Source organism: Ailuropoda melanoleuca, chromosome 2, assembly GCF_002007445.2.
Source record: "Ailuropoda melanoleuca isolate Jingjing chromosome 2, ASM200744v2, whole genome shotgun sequence".
NCBI lineage: Eukaryota > Metazoa > Chordata > Mammalia > Carnivora > Ursidae > Ailuropoda > Ailuropoda melanoleuca.
In genome coordinates, this window is record NC_048219.1 from 64480028 (window position 1) to 64497206 (window position 17179).

Here is a 17179-nt window from a genome sequence, read left to right on the forward strand (position 1 = left end):
TTGCCCATGCAATCTGAGGTTTATTTACTTCTCCCAACCTTAGAATTTATCACCAGTAGGTCTTCAAATATTTCCTCCTCTCCATTTTTATATCACTCCTTTTCTGCTCTAGCTAAATCCTTGATATTCATTAGGAAATTTAAGATAAGCTGCCTTATTTCCTTTTTTTAACCTTTTCCTGCTGCCTCTGGAGCGTTGCTGAAACTGTTCTTCTAAACGCTAATTCCTCTTCAGCGGTATCTGTGCTACTATATTTATCCCACGTTATTAATAAATAGCATCAATGAACATTCATTCCAATTTTTGTATTTTTCATGCTTAATATTTCTCTTGGTTCTAGTTTCATGATATTTTTCCTGATTCATCTGCTCTTGCCATCCCTCACAGTAGTGTTGGCAAGGAATCACCCTGAAAGTGCCTGCTTGAGTGCCTGGGTTCAACTCATAGATCTACAGCTTGCTAGCACGCTTTCTAGCACGTCCCAGTACTGCTTTCCTGTGCCTCAGTTTCCCTCATTGTTTCGCAGATCACAATGATTTCTGCCTAGTTGATTATTTAACAACGCTTATGAAGCCCTTAGAAGAGAAGCCGGCACCGGGTAAGTGCTACTACCCGTTAGCTACGTACGACGCAGCACCACACCGTCCCCGCCGGTGGGGAAGGATTTGCGGAGACTTTCTACTTATCGCTCTCTGCAGGAGCAGACCCGTTAATTAGGATCGTGGCGGGGCCCGGGTCTGCGCTTGGTCGGGGAAACCGGCATCCCGGGAGCCGCCACCGCGCGGGTGGTTGAGGCCGAAGGCCCTAGAAAAAGGCGGCACTCCGGTGCACAGGTGCCTGACCTGGGCGGGCCCGGAGCCGCTCAGGTGGGGCCAAGGGCCAAGTTCGTGGCTTTGGGAGGCGGCCGCCGGGCGGCGCTGCGCCCCTTCCGGCCGCTGAGCCTCCAGGTCCCGCGCTCCCCGCTGCGGGCGCCGCGTCGGCTCCCAGTCCGCGGCCCGGCCCCGGAGCGCAGGATGCAGTGTCCCGGCGTCCCGCACCTGGTGAGCGACCGCCCCGCGCCCCGGAGAGACAGGGCCCGGGAGGGAAAGAGGCCCCGCGGGAAGGCTAGGGGTCCTGGGAGAAGGTTCGGGCGACCTCCCAGCACGCTTCCGCCTTCCCCAGTCCTCGCGGATAAAGCCCCCGCCCCGGCGCCGCTGAGTCCTGGGGACACCTGGCGGGGGGACGTAGGACCCCACTCGGGTGCTGGGGCGGAGGCGAGGGGGAGGCTGGCTGCGGAGCGCAAAGTTGGGGCCGCCTGCAGGTGCCCCTCCAGGTAAGGACTTGGCGACTGGGGACTTCACGTCCGCCCCGCACAGAGCAGGTGTTTCAGANATATAGTGTAAGGAAATGGTTGCCCTGGATTTTTTGAAGCAAATCCCAGACAGCCTACTATTTTGTTTTGGTATGTAATTCTAAATAAGGACTCTCCTTAAATGTGATCCTAATGACATTCATCAGATCCCCAAATTCCTTAATATAAATTACTTCAAATTATCACATATCCAATCAGATAGTCCTCTGAAAGGTCTTTCCTTTCATTTTTCCAGTTGGTTTAATCTGGAACTAAATAATGTTTCTGTTATGTGTTAAAATAACTTCCAAGTCTCTTAATTTACAGGTTTCCCGTCTGTCTTTTTTTCTCTTAAAATCTTTTTGCTCCTGCTACTGTTGTGGATGATGTTAAAATTGGTCATGTGTCTGGGACTGTCCTATTCTTGGTTTTGCTGATGGCATCCCTGAGATGTCATTTGACTTGTTCCTCTATTCCCTATATTTCTTATAAATTGGTAGTCAGACTCATGTAGACTTTTCGGGTTGACTACCTCACAGGTGGCACTGTGTTCTCCACTGGGGAAGACTGATGTCTGATTGTCCCTTTGTTGTCATGTTTGGCAGACTGTGATATCCTAAATTCTATCATTCCTTCTGCACTTACATAAGCCATAATATTTTGATAAAGAAAAATTTCCATCAGTTACGTTATTACCTTAAAGTATAGTTCATATAGGAGAGGCAGGATATGTGCTTGATTTTTTTCCCTTTCCTTAACCAGTTTTCAGAATAATGAGTCTGACCCCTAGGAACTTCTAAAGGCGATGAGGCTTTATTTTTATTTTATTTTGTACTATTATAAATTTAATATAAACATGTTTGGTGTGTTTCAAGATGGGATATTTATAGGTTTTTCAGGGTCTGGTATAAGATGGGTCCCTCGATGCAGACAGGCGGATTAGATTGGGCAACTTAGTCATGTAATGGTTGAGGATTGCTGGACACGGCAAGGGGAGGGTTTGAAGTGAGTCTTAAAGGGTACAGTTTGTGATAAGTGAGTTGGCTGATCTCTGGGTCAGAGCGGGAGCTGTTATTCTGATGAGAACTAGTTGGGTAGTAGGTCCATTGCTCCAGTAAATGGATTTTTAGGAAATTCCTAAAACAAATGAAAAAGATATTTGAAATATGCATTTGGCATGAGATTTGCCCATGCAATCTGAGGTTTATTTACTTCTCCCAACCTTAGAATTTATCACCAGTAGGTCTTCAAATATTTCCTCCTCTCCATTTTTATATCACTCCTTTTCTGCTCTAGCTAAATCCTTGATATTCATTAGGAAATTTAAGATAAGCTGCCTTATTTCCTTTTTTTAACCTTTTCCTGCTGCCTCTGGAGCGTTGCTGAAACTGTTCTTCTAAACGCTAATTCCTCTTCAGCGGTATCTGTGCTACTATATTTATCCCACGTTATTAATAAATAGCATCAATGAACATTCATTCCAATTTTTGTATTTTTCATGCTTAATATTTCTCTTGGTTCTAGTTTCATGATATTTTTCCTGATTCATCTGCTCTTGCCATCCCTCACAGTAGTGTTGGCAAGGAATCACCCTGAAAGTGCCTGCTTGAGTGCCTGGGTTCCTCATAGATCTACAGCTTGCTAGCACGCTTTCTAGCACGTCCCAGTACTGCTTTCCTGTGCCTCAGTTTCCCTCATTGTTTCGCAGATCACAATGATTTCTGCCTAGTTGATTATTTAACAACGCTTATGAAGCCCTTAGAAGAGAAGCCGGCACCGGGTAAGTGCTACTACCCGTTAGCTACGTACGACGCAGCACCACACCGTCCCCGCCGGTGGGGAAGGATTTGCGGAGACTTTCTACTTATCGCTCTCTGCAGGAGCAGACCCGTTAATTAGGATCGTGGCGGGGCCCGGGTCTGCGCTTGGTCGGGGAAACCGGCATCCCGGGAGCCGCCACCGCGCGGGTGGTTGAGGCCGAAGGCCCTAGAAAAAGGCGGCACTCCGGTGCACAGGTGCCTGACCTGGGCGGGCCCGGAGCCGCTCAGGTGGGGCCAAGGGCCAAGTTCGTGGCTTTGGGAGGCGGCCGCCGGGCGGCGCTGCGCCCCTTCCGGCCGCTGAGCCTCCAGGTCCCGCGCTCCCCGCTGCGGGCGCCGCGTCGGCTCCCAGTCCGCGGCCCGGCCCCGGAGCGCAGGATGCAGTGTCCCGGCGTCCCGCACCTGGTGAGCGACCGCCCCGCGCCCCGGAGAGACAGGGCCCGGGAGGGAAAGAGGCCCCGCGGGAAGGCTAGGGGTCCTGGGAGAAGGTTCGGGCGACCTCCCAGCACGCTTCCGCCTTCCCCAGTCCTCGCGGATAAAGCCCCCGCCCCGGCGCCGCTGAGTCCTGGGGACACCTGGCGGGGGGACGTAGGACCCCACTCGGGTGCTGGGGCGGAGGCGAGGGGGAGGCTGGCTGCGGAGCGCAAAGTTGGGGCCGCCTGCAGGTGCCCCTCCAGGTAAGGACTTGGCGACTGGGGACTTCACGTCCGCCCCGCACAGAGCAGGTGTTTCAGAGCCTCCGTTGAAAGCTTCAAGAAGCCACGTTTAAAAAAGAAAAGAAAGAAAAGTTGCTTTGAATAATCTTCAGTACGTTTGGATTCAGGTTGGGACACATATGATTATTCTCTTTTTCTCAAGTTCCTCTCCCTCCCCTCCTTTTTCCCCCGTCTGGAAGGCTTCTGCAGAGAGAACCCCTCGGCCAAGAGAGTGGAGACCTCAGCTTTATCGGAAGTGCACAGATACGACATGGCTATTGCTGTTCTTTCTCTTTTGGACTGGTTTGGTAAGTATGGGTGCCTAGTAGGGAAGAGGCCACAGTGTGTTCCCTGAAATGACTGTGCCCAAATGAAAATCGCCCTCCTAGTGCCTTCCCTGGGCGGGGAAGCCTGGGGCTCCAGGTGGTACCAGGTTAACGTCTGTGCTGCAATGAGAGACACCTGCCATTACCGCAGAACAAACATCAACCCTGGGGAATTCCTATCAGGTGACTGGCCGAATTGGAGAGGCTGTGTTATTGGTGCAGGCCACGTTCTAATGGAAGGATCCATTAGGAAATGAGAACCACCTTTCAGGATTGTTATTTAATATGCCAGTGTGTGGTCCTTTATTATCTGAGCTCACTGGATGGAAGTTCTCTTACAGTCTCAGCCCCCCAAACGAAATATTCGTCAACTGTTTACCATTCTTATAATACAGAAAAATTCAGGGTGAGCCTAGAAATAAATTGCTCTCACTTTATCTGAGCATAAGACACACACGCTCAGTATGTTGTGTTTAGCAGCTGACAGGGAAACGAGCCTTTGATCTAAACTCTCTAGTTAGATAGGTAATGATTTTTTTCCCATTCTAGTTTCCAGTTAAATAGGATTGCTGGTAGACCTTATCCGGCTGTGCCATTTTAGTCCTGGGAGAGTCTCTTGGCAGCTAAATCTTGATGCTTTGATACTTATTTTAGAGTTGTAGGTAACAGCAGAAGGAGCCCGACTCGGCTTCTTGAAAGATCAGGTTCCTGAAAAGATCCATTCTAGATTGGGGCATGCTATTTGCTGCGCGGTTAATGATTAACTTATAAAGCAGCATAACAGCTACCCGATAGTAATTACCTTTGCGGCAAAGATTTCAGTTTGAATAGGCCCTGAAATACCATGTTTGTTCCTCTTTCCAAGTTCCTCTTTCTTTCGAAAGGCATTTATTCATTTGTTGACTTTACCTAGTGGTTTCTCGTGACAGACATGGTTACAGGTGCCGTGGAAGGTTGGGTCTTACAGGTGCCACTGAGTGTTGTGTGTTGTCCCGTCACGGCCCTCTAAGTCCTCCTCTAGGAGCCAAGAGAGCATGTACCTGCGTCACCCCCTCCTCTGCGTCCCTGCAGATGGCCGCTGGGTCTATGGGCCCGGCTCTCCTGCAAATGCAGCAGGCAGCTGTCCTGCAGGCGCCGGGCAGCCCTGACCTCAGTCTGTTCGTGGGATTCGGTGATCTTCCCTGGCCCCGCCAGGGTTCAGACCTAGTGCATCACTGCCGAACTCTCAGCCCAACAGCCGCCTGGGGAAGGGTTTGTAGATGGCCCATCCCAGCCTGAAGAATGATGAACCATGTGAGAGGTGGCACAGAGCTGGAAACTGCTTTCCAATTACAGGTCAGAATACAGAATAAATTTGCAGTCTTCAGTATGCCCGCATTCTCTCTACTGTATTGCATTTGAATAATAATGAGAGTGCCTCGAGCTGACTGGCCTTTCATTACCTTCTGCAAGGTTTTTTGACTGCGGATACTTAAAACAGGGCAAGGCGTGTTTTTCTGCCTCCGCTGTTCAGATTCCTGGTCTTCCGACGTCCTGACTGGTAACGGGGCACATGCTAGACTGAGGTTATGGATGGTGCTGTCCCGAGTTGGAGTTGGACAAAGGAGGTTTAGGGTGAGGGGCCAGAACGAGAGGCAAGTGCAGTCTACCACAAAGATAAAGGGCGCCAGCCTTTGTTTATATTTGCATAAGACACAGAACAGAATGCCTCAAATTCTGGACCATGTCTGCCTCTACTTTACCTCTGCAGTGTCCTCCCGCACCTGCCCTCTCCCGTTTCTTTTAAAGACTTCATTTTCTGGATCTCCCTGCCACCGTGGACGGTGACCTTGGTAGCCTTACCATACCTGGTGTCCGCTCCTACCGTATCATCTATCATACGTAATTGTAATTGTGTTGGACATTAGAACAGAGTTTGATGGCTTAAAGTAGGTGGGAGTATGGCAGGGTCTCATTGTGAACCAAACCCTCCCACCCTAAAACCAAACAAAACTCTCACTCCTCCCACCAGCTTCCCAAGGGAGATACTAACACAAAGAATGCTGATAAAAGGCAAATACCCCTTCCTTGTTAGCTCTCTGGGGAGCCAGGCAGCAGCCCAGCTTCCTCCAAGTCCAGACCCAGTCGGGATCTTCCCACACTCCAAGCAGAGCGGGCCGGAGAAGCAGCCTGGGGCTGGGTCCGCAGCCGCCCCCCCACAAGCACCGGGTGAGGGCGCTGTCCACCTTGGCCTGTCCCAAAATCTGACCTGGACCTGAGGAAGTGCTGGGGAAGGGCCAGGACAGAGAGTCTGCCCATCTTCGGGGCTGAGTTCCTGGAAGGCAGGTACTCGGTTTTGTTCATCTTTATGTCCCCCCGTAACAGTCCCTGGCACACGCGGGGCACTTCAAGGCTGTTTTGATTTCTAAATTAGTGGTGAATGAAGAATATCTGCAACATATTTGATTTGGGACACCGTACCTTTGGAACATGGGGTGTCATTACATTTTATTGAGTGGTGTACCGTATCCTTACTCCTGGAACCGTCATGTCAGGACTAATTGTTAAATGCTATTCTATGCATTGTAAACCAGGGAACTTACCACAGTAGGGTTGCATTCTGGGAAGATTGATGGTCTTAGTGGGGCGGCCCATCCGTGCATACAGTGCAACAGTCCTCTGAGCTGAAATTTCAGATATGTCGTATTCATGATGAAATTGGATAAAAGTGACTATAGGTTGCAAGATGTTGTTTTCCAGAATTCCTGAGATTCTGTTTTGTTTGTTTGTTTTTGAAGATGAGCAGGGGGAAGGGCAGAGGGTGAGTCAGAAGCAGGCTCCCCACTGTGCAGGGCCCTGGGATGATGAACTGAGCTGAAGGCAGAAGCTTAACCCACTGAGCCATCCAGGTGCCCCCAGAATTCCTGAGGTTTTTTATTTTGGTACACATCATCGACTGTGTTGTCTCTGCCCCTGAGGGTCCCAGTCCCCGAAATATAAGACACAAAGAAAAAAAGAGAGAAAGGGAGGGAAGAAGGGAAGGCAGGAACGAAGGAAGGAAAGTCAGGGGAAACGGGAAGGGAAGAGGAGGGAGAGAGGGACGGAAGGAAGCTCCAGGAGCCCCCTGCGCGCCCTTAGATAAAGCAAGAACTTGGGGGGCAGTTGGGGGGGGATTTGAGCTGCCCTGGTGAAGTGAGGCCCAGAAGAAAAAATGACAGACTCTTGGAAAAGAGGGTAAGAAGTACCTGGAGGTAAGAACATGGACAGAAATCTGTTCAGCCTTTAAGAATGTTCTCCCTACCTGACCTGTTAAAACCAGTGTGAGGTACAGCGTGCTGACTGATTGACGTCACTGACTATGTCGCTGAAGGAGAGCATACGGTGATGCTGGGGAGATTTGCTTTCTACCCAGCTCCACTTTGTACCAACACCCTCAGGGATGCGGGGGCGTGGGGGGGATGGCGCGTCTTCAGCCCACTGGCCAGGCTCTCACGTACCGCTTGGGTTTTGCCAGATGTTCATCACGGGCTACTCGGTGGCAGCGGGAGCCACAGGAAGACTTCTCTTTGGTTATGACAGCTTTGGCAACGTGTGTGGCAAGAAGAACTCCCCAGTGGAAGGGGCCCCTCTTTCAGGACAGGACATGACCCTAAAAAAGTAAGTGTTCAAGTAAGTCCCCATCCTCAAGGGGCTATACAATATTTCAGAACTGTATCGATGAGCCATTTTGCACCTAGAGACTGTTTTTCCATTTAAAACTGTCAGCCCTTCTCATCAAAAGAGAGGTGTGTGTGTGATAGTAAAGACACAGGGTTTAGCATCAGCCAGTCCTAAGTTCAAACTCAGCCTGTGTTATTTTTCAGCTGTGTGGCCTTGGGCAGAGTACTTAACCTCTCCGAGCCTAGTTTTCATCTTTTCAACTGGTTATTATACCCACTGCACAGGTTGTTTTAGGGATCCACTGAGATGCTGCATGAGCTAAGGCTTAATATACGTTAGCTGCTGCCGTCGTTCTCCATAATGTCTCAGAATCATGTTGCTAATTGTATATTACCAGTTGCACGCCACCCACAGTATTTTGTCTCAGTGGAAATACCTGAATCCCAACTGAGACTTCTGGGGACCTGTGTCGCACTCCCTCCCCAGTCTACACTCTCAACTAGGCACTGTGGTGTCACCACCCCCTCCAGCTCCAACACAGAAACAGAAAGGGGAGGCGAGAGAAGTCCTCTGAGAGGCAAAAATCCTTGGCCATGATTTTTCTAAGAGGAGGACTGCCTTGTAATAATTTTTGAGACTTGATGATCAAAAGCATCTCCCAGAAGAGAAAATTTACAGATCTAAGTAGGTCCTGAATATAAATTTGAAGTCACCAAATACAGATCTCAGATGAGGCCTCTTCTGCCCCTGCATGTTGCTCCCAAGGAGGCGGGCTTTGCCCCGCCGGGCGTGGACCTCCTGCGTCTGTGGGTCAGTCACAAAAAGGAAGGACGAAGAGGCTGTCCAGATGTACCCACGCGTGCCGACAAACGGTCAGTTCCTCTCGGAATTGTGAAGTGTGTGTCTTAGTAGCCAACAGGTAGAAGTGACCAGGTGTCCCATGAGCGGGTGAATGGATAAACCCAATGTTGTGTATCTATAATGGGATATTGTTCAGCCTTAAAAAGGAAGGAAATTCTTTTTTTTTTTTTTAAGATTTTATTTATTTATTTGACAGAGATAGAGACAGCTAGTGAGAGAGGGAACACAAACAGGGGGAGTGGGAGAGGAAGAAGCAGGCTCATAGCAGAGGAGCCTGATCTGGGGCTCGAACCCATAACGCCGGGATCACGCCCTGAGCCGAAGGCAGACGCTTAACCGCTGTGCCACCCAGGCGCCCCAGGAAGGAAATTCTGACACAGGCCACGACATGAGTAAATCTTGAGGATATTAATGCTAAGTGAAATAAGTCATTTGCAAAAAGAAAAATATTTTATGATTTCACTCTATGAGGTGCCCAGAGTCGTCACATTCCCGGAGATGGCAGGTGGTGCTTGCCAGCAGCAGGGGAGTTACTGCTTAAAGTCCAGAGTTTGGGTTTTGCAAGGTGAAAAGCGTTCGGTGGGTGGGCGGGTGGTGGTGACGGTCGCACAGCAGGGGAATGTGCTTAATGCCCCTGCACTCCACACCTACAGTGGTTAAGATGGTAAGACTTTATGAGTATTTTACCACAACTTTAAAAAATTAAATCAAGTATGTGTTTATTATACGTCCAGGAGATCTGTTCCCAGTCTCCTCTTATGCCACCTCCCTCTCTCCCAGCCTCCTGCTAGCACCCCCTCTCCAGGTCCCTCCCCTAGAGGACCACCTGTCTTGCAGCTCCCTGGGCTCTCGTGGCTTCCCCGGATCTCAGCAGCCTGGACAGGTGGGGGGCGAGGTCTGGGAGCTACTACTGCTCGCCTGGCTCATGGCCCCGTGAAGGGCCATAACCAGCTTGGTTCTCATGCCCCATCTATCCGGTGGCAGAACAGCTGGCGTGGGAAGGGTCTCGTGAGTTTCCTAGCTCTCAACCTGGGAAGGGGGGGGCAGGCTATTAGTACACAGCCTCAGCTCTCCCCCTTCCACTTCTCCCTTCCCCGAGTTCAGCTGTTCTCTGAAGTATAGTTGAACACTCAGGTGCAAATACATCTTCCATGGACTTCGTTGAGTAGTTTATGCACTGGCCTGATCTAGTATTCCCCGGGCAGTTTAATCAGACCCTTCGCCTCCTCAGTGACTTCCTCGGGTCACCCCTTAATGTTCTCTCCCGGGAAAGACATTTGAGCATGGTTCCTACCCTGCCCATCTCACAGATGACCCCCGGTAGGCAAATACATGGTGCATTATGCCGAGGCATTTGGTTATAAATGTTCACCTTTATTATTCCCACATATGATAACGTGGATTTTTTTAAGGCCCATAATTAAACCCGATGAGAGGAGTGCTCTAAGATAGTCTTCTGTTTCATCTGTTTCGTAGACACGTGTTCTTTATGAATTCCTGCAACCTGGAAGTCAAGGACGTGAGGCTCAGCTCTGCTGTCCTCTGTGTGTCCAGCTGTCCCGAAGAGCAGCTCGATACCCTGGAGGAGGTCCAGCTCTTTGCAGACAACAACGGTAGGCACCGAGGGATGGGGGCTCGCTCTTCCCCCTCAGGCTGGGAGCCACAGTGGGGTAGCCACCATGGGGTACCCCGGGGAGACCCAGATGAGACCGCTTACCCCGACACTGCCTTCTCCGCAAAGCTGGAAATTGTCCTGCTTGTGGCTGCCTCTTCCTGCAGAGACAAAGCCGTAAATGTTTTCTCCTTGGCTTGTGTACTTTCATTCAAGCTTATCAGGAATTCATCTGAAACCCTAGCTGTTCTCTGCTCACTGCCAGGGAATGGTCTTCCCTATGGAGCGTAGCGTAGACTGACATGCGGGGCCCAAAGACAGGGTCAGACAGAGGTCAGAGAGCTCTGTGCACACGGGCACATCCAGTCCAGAGAGGGGCTGCAGGCTCTGGGCTGCAGTGCCAACAAGTATGTTCTTTCATTAAAATGGTGGGGCCCGTGGATCCTTGCACTAGTCATTAATGTAACTGAAGGACCTGGCTCTGAGCCCACTCTTGAGATTTTCATTTTAAGGATTAAACAAGCAGAGGAAAGTAAAAGAAATTCGAGGCAACCCACTGCAAAATTTATCTGCCTGTGAAATGGTGTGCCAGATTTTGACAAAATTATTTGCAAGGCTGGGTTAAAAATATCAAGCCCAGGCAATAAATCATCTTCAGAAACCTTCAGATAACTTTTGTACCAATCATGTAACTTTAATTTTGATTTGAGATTTAGCGGGGAGAGGGAGAGAGAGAGAACCTAATCTGACTTCAAACTGTATGATTGTATGCTTATTCTTTCTGTGTTTAGGTCACCTGTAGACCTGTTTTCTAAATCTGAGTGATTTATTCCCTTTCCTTCCTGGTTTGGTCAAACGACTATGGTTTTCCTACTGGCTTCCCTCCAAAGCTGAGCACAATGTAGAAAAATGCTACACTGTGTGTCTTCTGCTTCCAGGGTCCTTCCTGTGCGTTTATAGTTTGAATTCCATCAACTACACCCGGGATCCAAACGCAGACTCACTGTGCCCCAGGCTACCAGTTCCTCCAAGGTAAGAAGCCTCCGTGTTTTTTCCTTATGCATCAACAAAAGTCATGGGGTATTCGATGTGTGTCTGCTGCTCTTGTGGGCATTGTCAGAAGCACAAAGGAGATATCCAGTAGAGCCCCACCGTCTAGAAAAGGCCGGGGATAAACAAGGAGGGCCTCTCAGCACCATATATAACGGACAATGGATTCGAAACCAGGCCACAGGAGGAGAAAGTCAAAAATGAAGATACACGCTGTCATAAAAAGACAACACTAGAGCCAGCAGAATTAATACGTGAATTATTACCAATTGAGTGGTTTTATAAAGTAGTTGGTATGTATTTTTTCTCCTCCAACTATTTATCACAAGTGGAAATGGTTTGCTTTTGCTCTTTTATTACAACGAGACGGTTAGTTTTTATAGCTGTAGATTTCTCCAGAAGGAACAGACTATATGGGCAAGGCCAAGCGGCCACCACTCCCATCTTCCCAATGAGAACTGAAAATGGGTCCTTCTAGAGGATTCTACTTGTTCCTATCAGCTAGTATAGTGCCTGGCACATGGAAGCACCACAGAGTCTGTAGAAAAAAGCCAGAATGATGAAGCAGGGCTTGTGTGGCCATGGTACGTGGCTCCCATTTGAGCCATTGAGAAGGTAGCGGGGAAAATGCAATTACTACTCACGGCCACTGTCAGGATGCTGAGATGTTCTGAAGGAGGACTTGGGTTTATTTCGCATTACCATTCTCTTAAAAGTTGTCAGTATGTTCACAATGAAGGAGACCTCTGTGCAGAATCCCTGAGAAGTAATGATAATTTACGTAGAACAAGGTATCATGCCAACTGTCCAGCACGGTGTTGATCAAACTCTTGCTTGGGACCCACAGTAAGAAATTATTCTATCAGCCACCCCATACTGTGGACCTACACCTTTATACATACTTATGAGTATAAAAGAGAAATAGAAGTCTCACACAACAAGCTTTCCCCTTGCTGCGTATGATTCTTATTAATAGTTCCAACTCCATCTCACTTTTTTAAGACAGTAGTTTGTTTCATAATCTAATGGGTTGCAAGTACAGCTTGAAAAATGCTGACCTAGCCGGTGCTTAAAACAAAACACAACACTCGGGTAGATTTTAGCTCCACAGGAGGAAAAATATAGTTAACCGTTCTCCTGGCATTCTTTTCTAAAATAAATACTTTGTGTAACAAGTAACTGAAAGAGGAGAGAATTATTTGGGAGGAGAGTACCCATTGTGTATTTCTATGTCTTATTTTAAAAATTCTGAGCTTCGTCAGATATCATTAACGTGTTTCAAGAAAACATAACGAATGCCAAAAAAATAAACTACAGTGTTGTAGTAAATTAAGTTATTTAACACTTGGAGAGAAGGGTTTTTTGTTTGTCCATTTGTTTTAGCCTTCTGCCCTTTGACTGGCTTCCTGTCCCCTCTCCCCCAGACCCTGGCTACTACCATTCACTGTCTACTTCTGTGAAATTGACTATTTCAGATTCCACATGTCAGTGAGGTCATACGGTATTTGTCTTTTGAGAAGGACTTTGTTAAGGAACACAGTTTGTAACTGTGCCTGCAGAGGGAATTGAAAGAGAATGGATTTTTTTCAGGTTACAGCTTAACCAGAGGTGGATAAATTCTTATTATAAATGGAATGGCAGCTGTAATTCCATGGGAGGCTTATATCTCGATGTTGTCGATGATAATGGTGAACATTTATTGAGGTTTTGATAGTTGCCAGGTACTTTTTGAAGATCTTGACATGTATTGATTCGTCCGGACCTCACAAAACCACTGTGCTGTAGGCATTGTTTTCATCCCTAATAAAGCCTGGTGCAAGGACGGGGTAAGGCGGCACAAGCAGCAAGTGGAAGAGTTGGCATGCCAACCCAAACAGTGTTCACATTCGCTTCTGTAATCCAAAGCCAACAGTCAAGGCTGCATTGGTTTTATTTTGCCTGGCAAATGGCCTCCTTGGGCTCACACCAAGGTGGGGGTGGGGGAAGCCGCATAGCCTGTGTCCTAGGGTCCCCATTTTTCTGCCTGTCATGCCTGTCCTGGGCCTTTCACCCCCGAAATGCAGACCTTTTCATGGAAAGACAAACCTGTCGATTGACCTTTCTTGGACAGAGTTAGGGAGAGAGAAATAGCTTGAGAGCTCCATTTCCTTTCCCTACACAAGCAAGACTTTGTTTTAAGATGGAAATTATCATATTTATCATAGAAGAGCCGTGCCAAGTGTAAAAGCTTGAAATCATGAGAAGTGTGGCCGTAGGGCCAAAGAACATTTTCTAAATACCTCTATTGACTAAACCAATTGTTTCTTCTTCCTCTGTCGATCACGTGAGGTGTAACATACCCTTTTAGAGCAGTGGGTGAATATCAAGAAGGTTTGTGTCCCAAGGTATGAGTTTTTAAGAGCAGTGAAAAAATAGTGCAGAAGATAACAAGCAAGCATATCTTTTTCCCTTGGAGTTTAACATAATATTGTATTTTGAGCCCCCTGTGTATTTAAAATCTAAAAGGCTGTGTTTTTCCATCAGGTAAGTTCTAGTCCTAGCCTCCCATGTGGGTGCCCATGCATGTCACTGCATTGTTTGATCAGAGAGGAATTCCAGCAGGGCCATCTAAATATGCAGTCAGCTCTTTGAATTACTTCCTGCAAATCTGAGTGGCTTTGCTGGTGGGGAGAGGAAAAGCAGAAGTGGGGAAGAAACCACAATCTGTGGCCCAAAGTCATATCCCCTGCCCCAACTAATGAATTGCTCAGCGGGCAACTGGTCAACCACACGCCAGGGGTGACCCACATTTGACATCTTCTCTGTGTCACCCTCAGGGCTGAGATGGGCCATTCCTTACCAGCACACGTTGTAAAATGCCTGAAAAGCACCAACTTAACAAACAATGTTGACAGAATTAAGGTCTTACGGAGAATTGTGTTTGGGGAAAAACAAAATGGCATTAAATTTATATCTGACCTTATTTTTCAGAAATACTAACTGAAAGCTCAGAAAACATTTGCTCTAGCAACTATTCAGATTCATTGGTGTTAAGACTGTTTCGTATTAGAAAAGAAAAAGAAATTAGAGATTTAAAACTCCTAGAGCAGGCGGTAAAAATTACTGCTCTCAGGTAGTAAGAAAGTTAACTGAAAAGCTTCGAATGATAAGAGAACTTACGTAGGTGGCAGGAAACACGATTAATATACTGAAATCTGCAGCATTCATTTGTTTTTAAAAAGAGCTTTTACAACAGTGAGAAAAAATACAAAAACGATGGGGCGCCTGGGTGGCACAGCGGTTAAGCGTCTGCCTTCGGCTCAGGGCGTGATCCCGGTGTTATGGGATCGGAGCCCCACGTCAGGCTCCTCCGCTGCGAGCCTGCTTCTTCCTCTCCCACTCCCTGCTTGCGTTCCCTCTCTCGCTGGCTGTCTCTATCTCTGTCAAATAAATAAATAAAATCTTAAAAAAAAAAAAATACAAAAACGAGCTAGGTACTTTAGTGCCTAGAGACAAATTTAGTAAGAAATGTACAAGAACCATCAAAGAACAGTGTAATATATTCCCGAACTACGAGGAAAAGTTAAACAAGTGGAAAGACAGTGTTGTTGACAATATAGCTCAACATTTTAAAGATATCATTTCTCCCTAAATTGAGCTATGCATTTATCATGATTGCAAATAAAAGAAAATAAAATACAGAATTTTTTTTCACTAACTAGATAAGTGGATTTTAAAATTTATGAGGAAATTTTTAAAAGCCCCCCCGAAAAATCTGAGAAAAACAACAGAGACTAGCCCTTTCAGTTTTTAAAACATATTATAAAGTTTAGTTAAAATACTGTAATGAACTAACTTGAGTTTGCTCCCTGGTGAGTCACAGACAGAGACTACACCAGGTGAGTTGTCGCCCGAAGGAAATTTTATTTGCCGCAAATAAGGAGGTCATGAGGAGTAACTTCCAAAGCCCTCACTCCCGGAGCAAGGGTGGATGGGTTCCTTTTATTTGCAGTTAGGATGAATATTTAGACAGGGAAGCCCTGTCACCATATGTAGAGGCGGGCATCAGGTCGCATATGTGTCTTGAGGAAATATGCCTGTACACACGCTGTATGTTATGGAAATGAGGTTCGTGCTTCTCTTTGAGTGGAGATTTTCGTACTAGGTGAGGTAAAGGTAACTATCGGTCCCTCCGTGGGTCACTCCATGGTCCATCTGCACAGCTGTGAGGTGGAGTTAAGCTCAAACTGGTCTGGGTGACCAGGGTCAGGGCGGGTCATTATTGCTTGAGGGGCAGTTTTGGTTTCCATCAGAGGATGCTATGCCCCTCGGGTCTTTTGCCTAAATTAAGAGATAAGCGGGAAAGAAGAGTTTAGGGGAAAATGTGGGACAAAGGTCATTGGGTACAAGCAGGCTAGCAATAAAGGTCATGTCTTGGGGTCTAGCTGGTGACAGTACTAGTTCACGTGTAGAAAGATCAATAGAAGATACTGGATAATCCAGGAATAGACCCAAATGTTTTCAGAAATTTAGTACATGACAAAAGTGGCATCTCGAATCAGTGACAAAATGACAGTCTACTGAACAAGTAGTGTTGGGGCAACTGGACAGGCATCCGGGGGAAAAGCTGGATCTATGCCTCATGCCTTAAATGAATAAATTCCAAATGGATTAAAGATTTTATTTTGTTTTTTTAAATTAATTTGTTTTTTAGAGGGAGGAAGGGCAGAGGAAGAGGGAGAGAATCTCAAACAAGCCACACCCAGCGAAGCCCAACACAGGGCTCGATCCCACAACCCTGAGATCATGACCTGAGCCGAAATCAAGAGTCAGATGCATCCATGACTGACTGAGCCACCTAGGCACCCCAAATGGATTAAAGATTTTAATGTATAAAGTGAAACTAGAAAATACTAGAAGCCAAGGGAGCATTCTACTATAACCTGAAAGTAAGGAAGACTTCTACCTATGACTTAAAACTCAGAAGACATAAAATAAAAAATAGGTAAATTTGGCCACATTAAAAAGAAGCATTTCTGCCTGACAAAACACAAGAAGCAAAATTAATAGGCAAATAAGTTGCAATTCATATAAAAGGATTAGTTTCTCTAACTTATAAAATATCTTGCTAATCCAACTTTTGAAAGACCAGTAATATCTCAGTATAAAAATGAGATAAAAATATGAACAGATGCTTCAAAGAACAAGCACAGTGTTGTTAAGAGAGGCTGGACTTCCCTTATGATAGGGAAAATTCTAGGTAAGAATTTAATGTTTTCACACTTCTGATGGTTAGATGACAGCATCTAATGTTGAATAATGTCCTCTACTGGCAAAGGTGTAGGGAAACAGACCCTTTCATACATTAGTGACGCAGGGATCTAAGGAGGGCAATGCATCAGTATTCACTAGTGAATGTATATACCTTTAAATCAAGCTTCTCTGCTTCTAGAAATTCATTTTTTTAAGCTTATTTATTTAATCTCTACACTCAGCGTGAGGCTAAAACTCACGACCCTGAGATCTATAGTCACATGCTCTTCCAACTGAGCCAGCCAGGCCCCTCTCTACCTCTAGAAATTTAATCTGCGGGTACCTTTGTACTGCTCTGAAATGACATTTGTGCAGAATTATTCACTGCAGTGTTTGTAATAGCAGAAGAGCGAAAACCATCTACATGGCTGTCAGTAGTGGGGATGCTTACGTAAAGTAACACTATTTAGCTGTCTGTTTGGTAAGAGACGCGCAAGCTAGGAATAGCTGAGAATGTTCTCTGTCGGAGAAAGAGCATCTATGAGAAATCTACAATTAATGTTACACTTGACAGTAAACTATTGAATGTTTTCCCCTCTAAGATGAGAGGGGAAAGC

The 17179-nt window shown here is 46.9% G+C and overlaps 1 protein-coding gene across 6 annotated transcripts in view; it reads left to right on the forward strand.

The window, feature by feature from the left end:
- Nucleotides 1-939: 939 nt before the first annotated feature.
- Nucleotides 940-17179, forward strand: part of SLC44A3 (solute carrier family 44 member 3) — a 96561-nt gene continuing 80321 nt past the window's right edge. For 2 of the 6 annotated variants that reach the window (XM_034653942.1, XM_034653944.1), the window contains exons 1-5: nt 3438-3552; nt 4043-4150; nt 7662-7804; nt 10145-10281; nt 11219-11312. In XM_034653942.1, coding sequence (XP_034509833.1) covers nt 3526-3552; nt 4043-4150; nt 7662-7804; nt 10145-10281; nt 11219-11312 — 509 coding nt within the window. In that variant the 5' untranslated portion in view covers nt 3438-3525. Of the gene's footprint in view, nt 1041-3437; nt 3553-3733; nt 3825-4042; nt 4151-7661; nt 7805-8572; nt 8680-10144; nt 10282-11218; nt 11313-17179 lie in introns of those variants that run through there. The other 4 variants (XM_034653943.1, XM_034653947.1, XM_034653945.1 and 1 more) reach the window with 4 other exon arrangements.